This window comes from Theropithecus gelada, chromosome 7a (assembly GCF_003255815.1).
Source record: "Theropithecus gelada isolate Dixy chromosome 7a, Tgel_1.0, whole genome shotgun sequence".
Lineage (NCBI taxonomy): Eukaryota > Metazoa > Chordata > Mammalia > Primates > Cercopithecidae > Theropithecus > Theropithecus gelada.
The window spans coordinates 31,706,366-31,724,897 of record NC_037674.1 but is presented as its reverse complement, the minus strand read 5'-3'; the positions used below and the strand labels follow the sequence as shown (position 1 = coordinate 31,724,897).

General features: G+C 39.8%; 1 protein-coding gene across 1 annotated transcript in view; it reads right to left on the bottom strand.

Annotated features, from left to right (window-relative positions):
* TEX9 (testis expressed 9) overlaps nt 1-18,532 on the bottom strand; it is a 68,026-nt gene that overhangs the window by 12,013 nt on the left and 37,481 nt on the right. The window contains exon 10 of the mRNA XM_025390056.1: nt 8,934-9,068. Within this exon, the coding sequence (XP_025245841.1) occupies nt 8,934-9,068 (135 nt within the window). The remainder of the gene's footprint in view (nt 1-8,933; nt 9,069-18,532) is intronic.

The window sequence follows — 18,532 nt, the reverse complement described above, 5'->3', positions numbered from 1 at the left end:
AACAGTCCACCCAGGAGTAACACAGAGCCAGAGGATGCTCCCCCGCCCAGGGAAGCAGTGAGTGAATGTGTGATGCCGGGAAACCACACTTCTCCCAGGGCTGTTTGTAACCGCGGGTCAGGAGATCTCTTTGTGAACTCACTCCACCAGGGCCTTCAGTCTGACTGACAGAGCTACTTGGAGTCTTGGCAGAGCAGCCACTCAGGTATGCGTGGAGACCCTGGAGCTTAGATACTGGGGCTTTCTGGCAAAAGTAGCTGCAGCTCCTGCAAAGTAGGAGGTTAGACCCACATATATACCCTTAAGAAAGAGAGGCCCAATCTACAGGGCTGAGCGATAGCCTGCAGGCCCCACTTCCACGACATCTCACAAGATAAGACCCACTGGTTTGGAACTCCAGCCAGCCACTGGTTAGCGGCATTGCACCTCCCTAAGAAGGAGCTCCAGGGGTGGAGAGGGAGATCTTTTTTTTTTTTTTTTTTTTGAGACGGAGTCTCGCGCTGTGTCACCCAGGCTGGAGTGCAGTGGCGCGATCTCGGCTCACTGCAAGCTCCGCCTCCCAGGTTCACGCCATTCTCCTGCCTCAGCCTCCGAGTAGCTGGGACTACAGGCGCCCGCCACCACGCCCGGCTAGTTTTTTGTATTTTTAGTAGAGACGGGGTTTCACTATGTTAGCCAGGATGGTCTCGATCTCCTGACCTCGTGATCCACCCGCCTCGGCCTCCCAAAGTGCTGGGATTACAGGCTTGAGCCACCGCGCCCGGCAGGGAGCTCTTTTTTAAAGGAGGCATGGGGTGGGCTGCCATCTTTGCTGTTTGGGCAACTTAGCCATTCCAGCCCTCCGGCTTTGCAGAGTCCGAGCCAACCAGGGGCAGAAGGGCTCCCCCAGTACAGCACAGCCCCTCTCCCAAAATGTGGCCAGACTGCTTCTTTAAGCAGGTCCCTGATCCCACTCCTCCTCACCAGGCGAATTCCCCCTGGGACGGCGCTCTCAGAGGCAGAGGGGCAGGACACCATCTTTGCTATTTGGGCGACTTAGCTGATCCAACCTTTGGGCCTCAGAGTGTCTGAGGTGACCAGGTACTGAAGTGGAACACAGCATAGCTACTCTACCAACATATGGCCAGGCTGCTTTTTCAACAGGTTCCCAAATCCCCTTCCTCCTCACTGGGTGGGACCTCCCAACTGGGGTCTCCAGCGACCTCCTACAGGTCTGGCAACAAGCCCATACCTCCCTGGGATGAAGCTCCCAGAAGGAGGGACAGGCTGTAATCTGCTGCTTCACAGCCTTCACTGGTGATACCTCCAGGTTCTGGAAAATCCGAGGTCACTAGGGACTGGAGCAGGCTCCCAGCATACCATAGGAGCCCTATAGAAAAGTGGTCAGACTGTTATGTCGGTGCCCATTCCCATATCGCCTCACCAGGAGGGTACTCTAGGCCTGAGCCTCTAGCCACCCCCTACCAGAGCTATCAAGCCAGTGGCAACTTGGCAACTCCCTGGACAGAGCCTCCAAGGGCAACTGAAAGCCTCTCTGCCACTGCCTCTGCAGCTGCCCTTGCCACCCTCAAACTAATGAAGAAGCAAAGACCCTAAGTCCTTTATCCATACCTCCAACAAGCTGCAGTCAGCCCAAGGAGAGGAGGCCAGTCCCTCTCCCGTGGGTCTGACAACACCCCAACCCCCACTGCTCATCACCAGACAGGGAACCCCTGGCTTGGGCCTACCGCACAGACCCACCATCCTGGGCTGATTGTACTAAGCAATTGCTGACCCGCATCTCTCTGGGGTGGAGCTCCCAGTAGACAAGCAAACAACCTCTGGTCACAACCACTACTAAGATCCCTTCCTCTGCTTCCTCCAAGTTGGGGAAGGAACATAAACACTGAGATAGCCCCAGAACTGCAGTGGGCACCCCAGGAGTGCCAAGTTGTGATCTACAGCCAGCACTCAAGCAAAGAGGAACCCACACTTTCACAGCATTAAGAAGAAACATGGCTACAACTGTGAGGAAACATAGGGGAGCCACACAACCAAGCAAGAGTCTACCAACTGACCAATAAGCCTAAGTGCCAACTACAGGATCACATTCCTCAAAGCTTTAACACCAAAAATACCTGAAACATACCCTTCTGTGAAACCAGATACAAGAGGTCAGCTTCAAATAAAGACCCTCAACAAAGCATCAGCCCAGTGAAAGCATCCAGAAAAGAAATGTACTGACTATATTCACTCTACACTGCAGTTAAAGTTTAGAACACCCACACACACAGATGACAAAGAACTAATGCAGAAACTCCAGTAACTCAAATGGCCAGAGTGTCATATGCCTTCCAAACAGCCATACCAGTTCTTCAACAAGAGTTCTTAACCAGGCTGAACTGGCTGGAATGACAGAAATAGAATTCAGAATACAGATGGGAACAAAGATCATCGAGATTCAGGAGGATGCAAAACCCAATCCAAGGAAAATAAGAATCACAATAAAGTGGTACAAGAGCTGAAGGATGAAAGAGCCAGTATAAAAATGAACCGAATGGGTCTGACAGAGCAGAGCTGAATAACACAATTAAAGAATTTCCCAATGCAATCACAAGTATTAACAGCAGAAAAACCAAGCTGAGGAAAGAATCTCAGAACTTGAAGATTGGTTCTCTGAAGTCAAACAAAAAGAAAAAAAAATAAAAAGGAATGAACAAAACCTCCAAGAAGTATGAGATTATATAAAGAGGCCAAATCTATGAATCATTGGCATCACTGAAAGGGAGGGGAGAAAACAAACAACTTGGAAAATGTATTTCAGGATATTGTCCATGAAAACTTACCCAACCTTGCCGGAGAGGCCAACAGTCAAATACAGAGAATTCCTGCAAGATTCTACACAAGAAGATCATCCCCAAGACACATAATTGTCAGATTTTCCAAAGTTGAAATGAAAGAATGTTAAAAACAGCTAGAGAGAAAGGGCAGGTCCTCCTACAAAGGGAATCCCATAAGGCTAACAGCAGACCTCTCAGTGGAAACCCAAAAAGCCAGAAGAGATTTAGGACCTATATTCAATATTCTTTAAAAAAAAAAGTCCTCAAGAATTTCATATTAAGCCAAACTAAGCTACCTAAGTGAAGGAGAAATAAGATCCTCTTCAGATAAGCAAATGTTGAGGGAACTTGTTACCACCAGATCTGCCTTACAAGAGCTCTTGAAAGAAGCATTAAACATAGAAAGCAAAGACCACTACCAGCTAAGACAAAAACACATTTAACCACACAGACCAATGTCACTGTAAAGCAATCACACAAACAAGTCAACCTGATAACCAGCTAACAGCAAAACAGCAGATCAAATCCACACACATCAATACTAACCTTGAATATAAACAGCCTAAATGCCCCCACTTAAAAGGCATGGAGTGACAAGCTGTATAAAAAAGCAAGACCCGGCCAGGCATGGTGGCTCAAGCCTGTAATCCCAGCACTTTGGGAGGCTGAGATAGGCGGATCACGAGGTCACTAGATCAAGACCATCCTGGCTACCACGGTGAAACCCCGTCTCTACTTAAAAAAAACAAAAACAAAAACAAAAAAAAACTAGCTGGGTGAGGTGGCGGGTGCCTGTAGTCCCAGCTACTGGGGAGGCTGAGGCAGGAGAATGGCGTAAACCCGGGAGGCAGAGCTTGCAGTGAGCTGAGATCCGGCCACTGCACTCCAGCCTGGGCGACAGAGCGAGACTCATCTCAAAAAAAAAAAAAAAAAAAAAAAAGGCAAGACACAAATGGTATGCTGTCTTCAAGAGACCCATCTGACATTTAATGACTCTCATAGGCTCAAACAGATAGAGGAAAATCTACCAGGAAAAGAGAAAACAGAAAAAAGCAGGGGTTGCAATTCTAATTTCAGACAAAACAAAGATCAAAAAAGACAAAGATCAAAACCAACAAAGATTCAAACCAACAAAGATCAAAAAAGACAAAGAAAGGCATTACATAATGGTAAAGTACTGAATCCAATAAGAAGACCTAATTAGCCTAAATATACATGCACACAACACAGGAGCACCCAGATTCATAAGGCAAGTTCTTAGAAACCTACAAAGAGACATAGACTCTCACACAATAATAGTGGGAGATTTCAGCACTCCATAGTATTAGATCATTGAGGCAGAAAATTAACAAAGATATCTGGAACCTAAACTCAATGCTGGACCAAATGGATATTATAGACCTTTACAGAACTCTCCACCCAAAAACAACAGAATATACATTCTTCTTAGTGCCATATGGCACATACTCTAAAACTGACCACATAATTGGACATAAAACAATCCTCAACAAATGTAAAAGAACCAAAATCATACCAAACACACTCTTGGACCACAGCACAATAAATTGGAGTCAAGACTATGAAAATTGCTCAAAACCATGCAATTACATGGAAATTAAATAGCACACTCCTCAATGACTGTTGGGGTAAATAATGAAATTAAGTCAGAAATCAAAAAGTTGAAAATAACAACAAAGATACAACATACCAGAATCTCTGGAACACGGCTAAGGGAGAGTTAAGAGGGAAATTCATAGCAGCACTAAATGCCCACATCAAAAAGTTAGAAAGATCTCAAATTAACAATGTAACTTCAGAACCGAAAGAATTCAAGAAGCAAGAAGATATCAACCCCAAGGCTAGCAGAAGATGAGAAATAACAAAAATCAGAGCTGAAGTGAAGGAAATCAAGACATGAAAAACCAGTCAAAAGATAAATGAATCCAGGAGTTGTTTTTTTGAAAAAATTAATAAAATAGACCACTAGACTAGTAAAGAAGAGTGAAGATCCAAATAAACACAATTAGAAATGACAAAGGGAGTGTTACTACTGACCCCACAGATATAAAAACAACCATCAGAAACTACTATGAACACCTCTATGCACACAAACTAGAAAACCTAGAAGAGATGGACAAATTCCTGGACATGTACACCCTCCCAGGACTGAACGAGGAGGAAACTGAATCCCTACACAGACCAATAATGAGCTCCCAAATTGAATCAGTAATAAAAAGTCTACCAACCAAACAAAGCCTGGGACCCAGTGGATTCACAGCCAAATTCTACCAGATGTACAAAGAAAAGCTGGTACCATTCTTACAGAAACTATTACAAAAAACTAAGGAGGGACTCCTCCCCACTCATTCTATGGAGCCAGCATCATCTTGATACCAAAACCTGGCAGAGAGACAACCAAAAAAGAAAACTTCAGGCCAATATCCTTGATGAACATTGATGCAAAAATCCTCAACAAAATATTTGCAAACCAAATCCAGGAGCACATCAAAAAGTGTATCTACCATGATCAAGTAGCATTCATTCCTGGGATGCAGGGTTGGTTCAACATACACAAATCAATAAATGCAATTTATCACATAAACAGAACTAAAGACAAAAACCACATGATTACTTCAATAGATGCAGAACAGGCTTTCAGTAAAATTCAACACCCTTCATGTTAAAAACTCTAAATAACATAGATATTGGAGGAACAGACCTCAAAATAATAAGAGCCATCTATGGCAAACCCACAGTAAACATTATACTAAATGGACAAAAGCTGGAAGCATTCCCCTTGAAAACTGTCACATGACAAGGATGCCCTCTCTCAACACTTCTCTTCAACATAGTATTGGAAGTCCTGCCAGAGCAATCAGGCAAGAGAAAGAAATAAAGGGCCTCCAAAGAGTAAGTCAAACTATCTCTGTTTGCGGACGGCATAATTCTGTATCTAGAAGACCCCATAGTCTTGTCCCAAAAGCTCCTTTGGCAGATAAACAACTTCAGCAAAGTTGCAGGGTACAATATCAATGTACAAAAATTACTAGCATTCCTACACACCAACAACAGCCAAACCGAGAGCCAAAGCAGAAAAGCAATCCCATTCCCACTTGCCATAAAAAGAATACCTAGGAATACAGCTAACCAGAGAGATGCAAGATCTCTACAATGAGAATTACAAAACACTGCTCAAAGAAATCAGAAAAAACACAAAGGGAAAAAACATCCCATGCTCATTGATAGGAAGATTTATTAAAATGCCTATACTGCCCAAAGCTATTTACAGATTCAATGCTATTCCTATCAAACTACCAATGACATTCTTCACAGAATTAGAAAAAACTATTTAAAAATTCACATGGAACCACAAAAGAGCCTGAATAGCCAAGGCAATACTAAGCAAAAAGAACAAAGCTGGAGGCACACTGCCTGACTTCAAACTATACTACAAGTCTACAATAACCAAAAGAGCATGGTACAAAGACAGGTACTGTTACAGAAACAGGCACATAGACCAATGGAACAGAATAGAGGGCCCATAAATAAGGCGCACATCTACAACTGTCTGATCTTCAACAAACCTGACAAAAGCAACAGGAAAAGGCTCCCTCTTCAATAAATGGTGCTGGGATAACTGGCTAGCCATTTGCAGAAGATTGAAGCTGGACCTTTTCCTTCCACCTTATACAAAAACCAACTCAAGATGAATTAAAGACTTAACTGGAAAACCCAAAACTATAAAAACCCCGGAAGACAACCTAGGCAATACCATCTTGGACATAGGAATGGGCAAAGATTTCATGACAAAGAGAGAAATAGAAACTGCAACAAAAGCAAAAACTGACAAGTGGGATCTACTTAAATTAAAGAGCTTCTGCACAGCAAAATAAATGATTAGCAGAGTAAACAGACAACCTATAGAATGGGAGAAAATTTTTGCAAACTATGCATCTGATAAAGGTCAATATCCAGCTTCTATAAGGAACTTAAACAAATTTACAAGAGAAAACCCCATTAAAAGGTGGGCAAAGGACAAGAACAGATACTTCTCAAAAGAAGTCATACATGTGGCCAACAAGTATGAAAAAAAGCTCAATATCACTGATCAACAGATAAATGCACATCAAAACCACAATTAAATACCACCTCACACCAGTCAGAATGGCTATTACTAAAAAGTCAAAAAGTGAAGTTGCAGAGAAAACGGAACACTTACACACTGCTGGTGGGAGTGTAAATTAGTTCAACCATTGTGCAAAGCAGTATGGTGATTCTCAAAGAGGTAAAAGCAGAACTACCATTGGACCCAGCAATCTCATTACTGGAATTATACCCAGAGGAATATAAATCATTCTACCATGAAGACACATGCACACAAATGTTCACTGCAGCACTAGTCACAATAGCAAGGACATGGAATCAAGTAATGCCCATCAATGACAGATTGGATAAAGAAAATTTGGTACATATACACCATGGAATACTATGTAGTCATAAAAAAGAACGAGATCATGTCTTTTGTGGGAACATGGATGGAGCTGGAGGCAGTTATCTTTAGCAAACTAATGTAGGAACACAAAACCGAATACTGCTTGTTTTCACTTATAAGTGGGAGCTAAATGATAAGAACTTACAGAACACAAAGAAGGAAACAAAAGACACTGGGGTCTACTTAAAGTGGGGAAGGCAGAAAAAGGGAGAGGAGCAGAAGAGATAACTATTGAGTACTGGGCCTAATACCTAGGTGATTAAATATATGTCAACAAACCCTCATGACACCTGTTTACCTACGCAACCTTCACATGTACCCTCAAACCTAAAAAAAATTAAAACAAAACAAAATGGCTGGCTAGAATATGGAGAGTCATCTGTTTCATGAAACCATTTTCCTTCTATTTTCTTAATATGTGAACTAATACAATATAGAGATCAAATCTATAACAATTAGGAAATCCTGATACCTAGGTGGTTATTCTTCCTTTTATTTTCTTCAAAATCCCTTTAAAATGCACCAAATTGGAAATAACACTCTAATAACAGGCTAATTACTGGTAAGTCTATAAAGATGACTTCCTAACTTGTTAATTTAATAACTTCCATTAATAAATCCCAGTTATGCCATCACTGATGGCCCTTGAATATGAAAATGACCTGACCATATAACAAATTACCTCACAGATGACATCTTAAAACTCTGTAATCACTATGCCACATATTTGCCTCTCAAACATGTTAGAGGACATATCAAGGTCACTTTCAGTCTATTCCTGTTAAGTGTTACTAACTTAATCCAAAATGTATTATCTGTGTATATAATGAAAGTGGTTCCTAATTTCATTATCCAAGTCATGGTTAAATTATTAAATATTGTTCTAATTATTAAGCAGAGTCCAATGGACTATCACTTATTACCCTTTTAGGTCAATACAGAACCAAAAGTAACCAATATTTATAGAATGTACAAAGGGCTTTCATGAACACTGGTATTTGAACTTTCACTTATTCAACAGATATTTAAGGCACCGCATGCTAATTCTATGCCAAGCATTGGCTAGACACTGGAGTTACGGTGATCCTTACAAGTTCCCAGGTAAATTTTTGTTAAAACTGCGAATTCTCAGGCCTCACTCCAGACCTATTAAATCAGAAATTCTGGGGATGGGCCCCAGCAATCTGATTTAACAAGCCCTCCCAGAGATTCTGATACATGCTCAAGTTTGAGAACCACTGCCCTGTAAAATAGAGCCTTACTTTATATATTAGAAAACCGAGGTTCCGAGAATAAAAGACGAGATACGAAAGATGCTTTTTTAAAATAGCTTTTTCTAAGAGCTCAGAAAAGTGTCTGACATATAATATAGGCACCTGATAAAACTGGTTGAAGAAATTAATGTTCCAAAGAGTTGTGCCATCACCCAATTATGGCGATAGACAAGCATATCATCCTAATATGTTAGAAATGCGTATACTGCTAATGAATATATTTCTTCTGAAAAGACAAATGTTCAGCATGACATCAAGAATTATAATTTAAGTATTATTTTTGACATGTTCATAAAAGAAGTAGTTACCAAAAGGGATCACTACAAAAGCTATTCAATTTTTCCATACCTTGTTATTTTGCCTTAATTTACTTAACTCCAGTTTATACTTTTCTGCTTCTTCTAGAGCTCTATTCAAGCGAACCTCTGTGGCATTTTGACTACTTGCAGCCTGTTTTTGCAGTCTTCTTTTATTTTCTAATTCCTGTATAGTAAAAAAGATTATGGAACATTTATAAATGTATCATAGGTTCCCCCTTGATCATTTTGCAGTATCTTCCATATCCATATTCCTTGCTTTCTCTCAAACTTTACACACACACACACACACACACGCATGCACGCACACGCGAGGCTAGAGGCTGAACACTAAGTGTTAGAGGTCTCAAGGAATTCTTGCCCCAAATTAGTATTAGAGAAATATATCCTAAAAAATGTACTTGTGAACTGGGCTTTCAAATTACTTTTTGTTTGGAATTTTGTCTCTCTTTATTGACTCAAGACACAGTATACCTGTCCTCTATTTTATAAACAACTCTTTATAACTGTATTTCTTCTTCTGGGAACCTCCCAAAAAGACCAATGTTAAGAGAAACTCTCCACTGTTTTTCTGTATACCTGACAAAGTAAATCATTTAAGAATATATTCATCACAACATTCTGTATAGCCCTATAGGAAAATTCCAATTCTGAGTAGAAACAACAGATCTTATAGATTATTTTCCACATCCTGGGGTGAGTTTAGTCTTATATTTCTGCAAACATCCTAGGATATTCTGTTGCAGAGAGTCAACAGGCCAACACCTGAAGAAACACGAACGTAGAGGATAAACAGTGAACTCCACCATAATCTTTCCCCTGTCAACCAGCTTCATCTCCTGCCAAAGATGTTACTTTTAGTAATACGAGCAGTAATTGGATCTCTCCCAAACAGCCATGGTGTTTCCTGCCTCAGTCTTTTGCTTGTGCTCTTCCTCCTGCCCTGATCTCTGCCCACTCATTTTCACGTAACTAGCACCTACTGACTCAGCTAGGTTTGTACTCTAGGGCATTAGCTCCCCCAAGACGTATTTCCTTTCTAATCCTCACTATCCACCCAGATTATATTAAGTGCCCTCTTCAAAGCTTGTATAGCACCTTAAGACACATTTATCATCGTATCTGCTACATGGTACTGAAACTATCCCTTAACTTTATTTCCCCCACTATAGTTTAAGCTCCTTGAAGAAAAGAACTGTCTTAATTTCTGTATACTCAGCACTTCAGTGGGATATAAAAGACACTAACACACATGTTAATTAAACTGAACTTATTTTGTAATACTAAACTCACTCTTCTTTATATCCCCTACAAAGTAACGCCTAGTCCAGAGCCTTACTCAATAAATTGAGCAGATACTCAATATATTAGAGTTGAAATGATGCAGTTAAAAATACAGTTGTCCATTTTTTTATAATTTTTTTCTGGCTATATCACTATATTTTATTTAAAAACTAGTCTCCCTGGCTCTGAGTAATTAAGGGGAAAAACAAAACAAAACACATGCTGCTCTTTATGTAGGTTTCTAAACAAATCAAACTGTGTATGGATACCATCTGCTATCACAGCCTTCTTCACAGCTTTGTGGGTGGTAGCAACAGGAAGAGCTAGCCTGATTTATCTCACTGTTCACATAGAAAAGGCAAAGATTCTCATTAGCTACAAAGTCCACATTTCTTGCTGCCTCGTTTCAGTCTTCCTTCTTAAGAATATAGAACTGAATCTTTCCTCTTGCCTGCTGATGACTCTGTAACCTATTTCACAGAAAAATGAAAACCATCCTGTACCATATGATGTCCCCTATCCCTGAACCAATACTGCCCTCTTCTTGGGAGGTGTGGGGAAAAAATGGTACCCAGAAGAATAGTAAAGTAGGAAATAAAGTTTTTCTATATGAGTAATCCACTAAACAAATTTCTACTGTTATAAAAATTTAAGCAGTTACATGTCGCTAGACAAAAATTTCATGACAAATCTGAAATCCTGAGTTGCACATTAGTTTAAAAAAAAAAAACTAAGAAAATCAAATTTAACATTAAAATTAAAATACTGTTAGCTTCAGGAGGAAATGATGTACCACTCTCTCATGATTATTAAAGCATTCATAAAAGGCACTGGGGGAGAGTAAGAAAAGAGAGGGGCATGCATCAGCCACAGCAGAAGACAAATGTAATAAATGCTCTGGGAATAACACAAAGCACCACAGAAATTCAGATAAGAAATAATCAGATGAGGATAAATCATCAGATAAGGTTTCAGAAATAAGGGGCTAAGGTAGAAAAGAATGGACTTGGAGTCAGAAAACCTGCCAGCTGTGGTAGACTTACTTCCATATCTGAAATTGTGAGTAATATTATCTATACCTAATAGGTTTCATTCATTTATTCAACACATTTATTAAGCACTTACTACATGCAGGATACTATTCTATATCATGGGCACACAAATTAACCAAATTTCCTCCTCTCATGACGTTTGCATTCTAGAGGAAGAGACAGAAGATGAACACATATTTACACATACATATATGCAATATCTGGTAGTGATAAGGGCTATGAAGAAAAAAAAGGGTAAAGGGACAGAACAATGAAGGGAGGGTATAACTATTTAAAATAAAGTAGTCAGGGAAGTCTTCCAAATGAAGTGAGGTAATGATTTAAGTTAAAATCTTGGGGAGGCCAGGCACGGTGACTCACGCCTGTAGTCCTAGTACTTTGGGAGGCCAATGTGGGAGGATGAACCCAGGAGTTCGAGACCAGCCTAGGCATCATAGGGAGACCTTGTCTCTATAAAAAAATTTAAAAATTAGCTGGGCATTGTGGCGTATGTATGTGGTCCTAGCTGCTTAGAAGACTGAGGCAGAAGGATTGCTTGAGCTGGGGAGGTGAAGGCTGTAGTAAGCCATGATTGCACCACTCCAGCCTGAGCAACAGAGTGAGATCCTCTCTCTAAAAAAAAAAAATACAATAATCAAATAAGGATCTTGGGGAAAGAATTCCAGATAATAAGAACAATAAAGATAAAGATCCTGTAGTAGGAATCCACTTGATACATTAAAAAATCACCGAGAAGGTCAGTGTGGTTTCAGCTGAGTGACATAGGCACAGCGTTAGGTTTTGAGGTAAGAGAAGTGGGCAGGGCAAGCCTAGGTGAACCTTGTAAGCTTTACTTATAAATTTGGATTTTATTCTGAGTGACACAGGAAGCCTTTGGAGGATTTTAAGTGTGTATGCATATGTGTATGTGTGTGATGATCTGAGTTAATTTTTTTTTTTTTTCGAGATGGAGTCTCACTCTGTCACTCAGGCTGGAGTGCAGTGGTACAATCTCTGCTCTCTGCAAGCTCCGCTTCCCGGGTTCATGCCATTCTCCTGCCTCAGTCTCCCAAGCAGCTGGGACTACAGGCACCCGCCACCATGCCAGCTAATTTTTTGTACTTTTAGTAGAGACGGGGTTTCACCAGGTTAGCCAGGATGGTCTCAATCTCCTGGCCTTGTGATCCGCCCACCTCGGCCTCCCTAAGTGCTGAGATTACAGGCGTAAGCCACCGCACCCGGCTCTGACTTAAATTTTATAGGGATTGCTCTGGCCACTGTGGTATTGCCAATCTAGGAGGTTATTATAATAGTTTAAATAAAAGACAGTGGCTTGGGCTTGGGTAGAAGTAATTAATGTTTTGAGAAGTGGTTTATTCTATGGATTTTGAAGACAGAATTGACAGGATTTGTTGGTGAGCTGGATCTGGATATAGGAAAAGAGATAGATCAAGATGACTCTTCAATTTTAGACTGAACAACTGGGTGATGCCTTTTACTAAGAGAGGGAGAAGGAAGAGAAGCAGGTTTGCTAAGGGCAGGGAAGCAAGAGCTTCCTTTAGGACATGTGAAGTTTAACACACAATAGAGATATCAAGTGGGCAGAAAGGAAGAGGTAAGGGCAAGAAACGGAAATGTGAGTATGAATAACATATATATATAGATGGTATATAAAGTCATGGAACTGAATGAGATCATCTAAGGATTAGATATAAAGAGACTTGAGCACTCTACTATGTAAGGCCAGGAAAATGAGGGAGAATCATGACTATGGTGCTCTAGAAGCCAAATGAATAGTGTTTCTAGGAAGAAGTAATCAACTATTTCAAATATTGCTGAGATATAAATTCATGTCAAGAATAACTGACCAAGTACAATGGACCACAACTGCAATGTGGATTATTAGTGACCTTTTTAAGAGTAGTTTCAATGGCAGGGTAGAGATGGAAGCCTAAGCAAAGTATTTTCAGGAGAAAATGGCACATGAGGTATAGAGACATTGAGTATAAACAATAATTTTGGGAAGCTTCACTATAAAGGGGAGCAATGATATAGGACTGGAGGTAGATGTAAGATCTAAAGAAGTTTTAACATAAATAAATATATGAATGATTCTATGAAATGTTTGTACACTAATGAGTATAATCTGATAAGAGTAAATTTGATTTTGCAAGAGAAAGGACAATTGCCAGTGCGAAGTCCTTGAGGAGAAGAGAGTATATGGTATTCAGTGCACAAGTGAAGGGGCCAGCTTTAGACAGAAGAGGTACTAATTCACTGTAACTGGAGTGGGGAGTGGTATAGAGGCAGCGAGGTTGTAAATTTAGTGAAAGGATGATCTTTTGATTGTTTCCTTAATGAAAAATGAATCTGAGTCATGAGTCAAGAATAAGGATGTTGGAAGGGGTGTTAGAAAGTTGAGGAAAAAAGACCAACTGTTTAATAATCATCTCCAAAAATGGGAGAGGGAATCGACTTCTCAGAAAGTGAGGGTAGAAAATGCATTATTCTTGAGATTTGTAAATAAATTTAAAGTAGGACTGATTAAGAAAAAATGACAGAAGAGACAAATTATCAGTATCAGAAATGAAAGAGGGGCCATTATTACACATCATACAGGTATTATAAATATAATAAATATAATAAAGGAATATTATGGACAAATTTATGCCAGTAACTCTGACTTAGATGAAGTGGACAAATATCATGAAAAACACAAATTAGCAAAGCTGACTCAAAAAGCAGCAGAAAATCAGAATAGACTTGTATCCATTAAATAAACTGAATTGGTAATTGAAATCCTTCCAAAAGAAAACTCCAGTGCACGTGGCTTTCCTAATGAATTGTATCAAATGTATATATCAATATAACAGAATAGTTCAAAGAAGATCCATACATAAATACAGCCAATTCATTTCCTTCACTGGTGCCATGGTAAGCAAATGGGGAAAGAACTGAATTATTATCCATACGGAAGAAAGTGAACCCTGACCCTTATCACACACAAAATGAACTTGAAATAGAGTACAAGTCAATTTATATATGATTTTGAGGTACACACACACACACACACACACACACACACACACACACACAAAATAACACTTCTAGAAGAAATCAGGAAAAAACTCTCATGACTTTGGAGTGGATAAAGATTTCTTGGATAGAATGAGGGAAAAAAGCACAAACCCCAAGAAAATAATATTTTGGGGAAAAAAGCACAAGCCACAAGAAAATAATATTTTTTAATTCATCAAAATTTAAAACTTTTGAAACACACTGTTGAGAAGATAAAGCCAAGTCAGATTGGGAGAAACTATTCAAAATATATATTCTTCTAATAAAGGAATTACATAGGGAAACAAAGAATTTGCAACTTAGTATTTTTGAATGGGCAAAAAAAATGAACAAATACATCACAAAAAGGATATATGAATGGCCAATAAACACATGAAAAGATGTTCAATATCCATTATAACTACGGATAACTAAAGGAAATACAAATTAAACCACAATGAGATACTATTTCTTCCCCTCTAGAATGGCTAAAATTAAAAAGATAATAATCCCAAGTGTTGATGATGATACAGAGTAACTCTAATTCTCATATATTGCTAGTGGGAATGTAAAATGGTACAATCACTATGGAACACAGTTTAGCAGTTGCTTAAAAAGTTAAGCATACACTTTCCATAAAATTCACAAATTCCACTCCTAAGTATTTGGTATACACAAAAACATGTGTTCACACAGAATACTTGTACATGGAAATTCACTGTGGATTTTTGATAGCCACACTCCATAAATAAATAATATGGAGCAATACAAGGAAATTAACCACAAAACATGTAACAACATTGATGCACCTTAAAAATATGCTGAAGGCCGGGCGCGGTGGCTCATGCCTGTAATCCCAGCACTTTGGGAGGCCGAGGCAGGTGGATCATGAGGTCAGGAGATCAAGACCATCCTGGCTAACACAGCGAAACCCTGTCTTTACTAAAAATACAGAAAAATTAGCCAGCCTTGGTGGCGGGCGCCTGTAGTCCCAGCTACTCAGGACTCTGAGGCAGGAGAATGGTGTGAACCTGGGAGGCAGAGCTTGCAGTGAGCCAAGATCACGCCACTGCATTCCAGCCTGGGCGACAGAGCGAGACTCCGTCTCAAAAAAAAAAAAAAAAATGATGAAGAAAAATAACCAGATATACAAAAGTCCATATTCATGATTCCACTGGTATGAAATTTTAGAAAAGGAAAATGTAATTTATAGTGAAAAAATATAGCTCACTGGCTGCCTGGGGCCATGATTAGAGGTCGGAGATTTATGGGGCAGAGTACAAAGGATATTCTGGGAGGGTAATATAAATTTTCATTATCTGAATTACGGTGGTAGTTATGAGGGAATATTAATTTGTGAAAACGTATTGAATTATAAGCTAAAAACAAGTATATTTTATTGTATTTAAGTTATTCTTCAATAAAGTTGATTTTAAAGAAATCACTAACAGAAAAACAAAATCCAATGCCAAAACAAATTGGTTTCTGTTTTTGTATTTTAGAAAACTCCATCTGTTAGCATTAGAAGCTTAAGTTATATATAACAATTTTTAAAACGGTTGGCTTTTGCAGATTTATAAAAGCAAGTCCATCAAACTCAAGCTCTGGCATTTCTGTGAACTGTACACTGAGGTTTGTTTGTATAGAGATATAAAATGAGACTTAGCAAAGAATGATTCAATCTTGAGTTCTCATGGTTACATGACCCATGAGAATTATTATGCCTACCTGGCAGGGTAGATAGGGATGCAAGCTGGAAAGTTCAGAACCAATGGAAGTTTTTATAAAAGCCTTCAGATAGCCAATATATCATAACCGCTTAGTACATTCATTGTGAAATAAAAGTTTAAAGTATTAAACTCTTAAACAGTGATAAGATTTTGAAATAGCTGGTACTTACATTCATTTAATTTTGGGGGATTCGGGAATGATATGATTTGTGGAAAAAACACAGACTGTGGTGTCAGACACAGTTTGAATCCTATTCTGCCACTACCTATATATAAACTTGGGTAATTTGCTTCACCATCAAACTCAGTTTCCCTTTGTTTGTTGTTGTTGTTGTTGTTGTTGTTGTTGTTGTTGTTTTGAGATGGAGTCTCGCTCTCTTGCCCAGGCTGGAGTGCAGTGGCGCCATGTAGGCTCGCTGCAAGCTCCAACTCCCAGGTTCACGCCACGCCATTCTCCTGCCTCAGCCTCCCGAGTAGCTGAGACTACAGGCGCCCGCCAATGTGCCAGGCTAATTTTTTTGTACTTTAATGTTTTTTATTATTATAGTTTAAGTTCTAGGGTACATGTGCACAATGTGCAGGTGTGACACATGGGTACACATGTGTCATGTTGTTTGCTGCACCCAACAACTCGTCATTTACATTAGGTATTTCTCCTAATGCTATCCTTCCCCCAGCTCCCCAGCCCCCAATAGGCCCCGATGTGTGATGTTGCTGCCCTGTGTCCAAGTGGTGTCATTGTTCAATTCCCACCTATGAGTGAGAACATGCAGTGTTTGGTTTTCTGTCTTCGTGAGAGTTTGCTGAGAATGATGGTTTCCAGCTTCATCCATGTTCCTGCAAAGGACATGAACTCATCCTTTTTTATGGCTGCAGAGTATTCCATGGTGTATATGTGCCACATTTTCTTAATCCAGTTTATCATTGATGGAGATGTGGGTTGGTTCCAAGTCTCTGCTATTGTGAATAGTGCTGCAATAAACATACGTGTGCATGTGTGTTTATAGGAGCATGATTTATAATGCTTTGGGTATACACCCAGTAATGGGATTGGTGGGTCAAATGGCATTTCTAGTTCTAGATCCTTGAGGAATCGCCACACTGTCTTCCACAATGGTTGAACTAATTTGCACTCTGCCAACAGTGTAAAAGCGCTCCTATTTCTCCACATCCTCTCCAGGCATCTGCTGTTTCCTGACATTTTAATGATCGCCATTCTAACTGGTGTGAGATGGTATCTCACTGTGGTTTTGATTTGCATTTCTCTGATGACGAGTGACAATGAGCATTTTTTCATGTGTCTGTTGGCTGCATAAATGTCTTCTTTTGAGTCACGTCTGTTCATATCCTTTGCCCACTTTTTGATGGGGTTGTTTTTTTCTTGTAAATTTGTTTGAGCTCTTTGTAGATTCTGATTATCAGCCCTTTGTCAGACGGGTAGATTGCAAAAATTTTCTCCCATTCTGTAGGTTGCCTGTTCACTCTGATGGTAGTTTCTTTTGCTGTGCAGAAGCTCTTTAGTTTAATTAGATCCCAGTTGTCTATTTTGGCTTTTGTTGCCATTGCTTTTGGTGTTTTAGTCATGAAGTCCTTGCCCATGCCTATGGCCTCAATGGTATTGCCTAGGTTTTCTTCTAGGGTTTTTACAGTTTTAGGTCTAACATTTAAGTCTTTAATTCATCTTGAATTAATTTTCATATAAGGTATAAGGAAGGGATCCAGTTTCAGCTTTCTACATATGGCTAACCAGTTTTACCAGCACCATTTATTAAATAGGGAATCCTTTCTCCATTTCTTGTTTTTGTCAGGTCTGTCAAAGATCAAATGGTTGTAGATGTGTGGTTGTAGATTCTGAGGCCTCTGTTCTGTTCCATTGGTTTATATCTCTGTTTTGGTACCAGTACCATGCTGTTTTGGTTACTGGAGCCTTGTAGTATAGTTTGAAGTCAGGTAGCAAGATGCCTCCAGCTTTGTTCTTTTGGCTTAGGATTGTCCTGGCAATGCGGGCGCTTTTTTTGGTTCCATATGAACTTTAAAGTAGTTTCTTCCAATTCTGTGAAGAAAGTCACTGGCAGCTTGATGGGGATGGCATTGAATCTATAAATTACCTTGGGCAGTAGGGCCATTTTCACGATATTGATTCTTCCTATCCATGAGCACAGAATGTTCTTCCTTTGTTTGTGTCCTCTTTTATTTTGTTTAGCAGTGGTTTGTCATTCTCCTTGAAGAGGTCCTTCACATCCGTTGTAAGTTGGATTACTAGGTATTTGATTCTCTTTGTAGCAATTGTGAATGGGAGTTCATTCACGATTTGGCTGTGTGTTATTGGTGTATAGGAATGCTTGTGATTTTCGCACACTGAGTTTGCTGAAGTTGCTTATCAGCTTAAGGAGGTTTTGGGCTGAGACGATGGGGTTTTCTACATATAAAATCGTGTCATCTGCAAATAGGGACAATTTGACTTCCTCTTTTCCTAGCTGAATACCCTTTATTGCTTTCTCTTGCCTGACTGCCCTGGCCCGAACTTC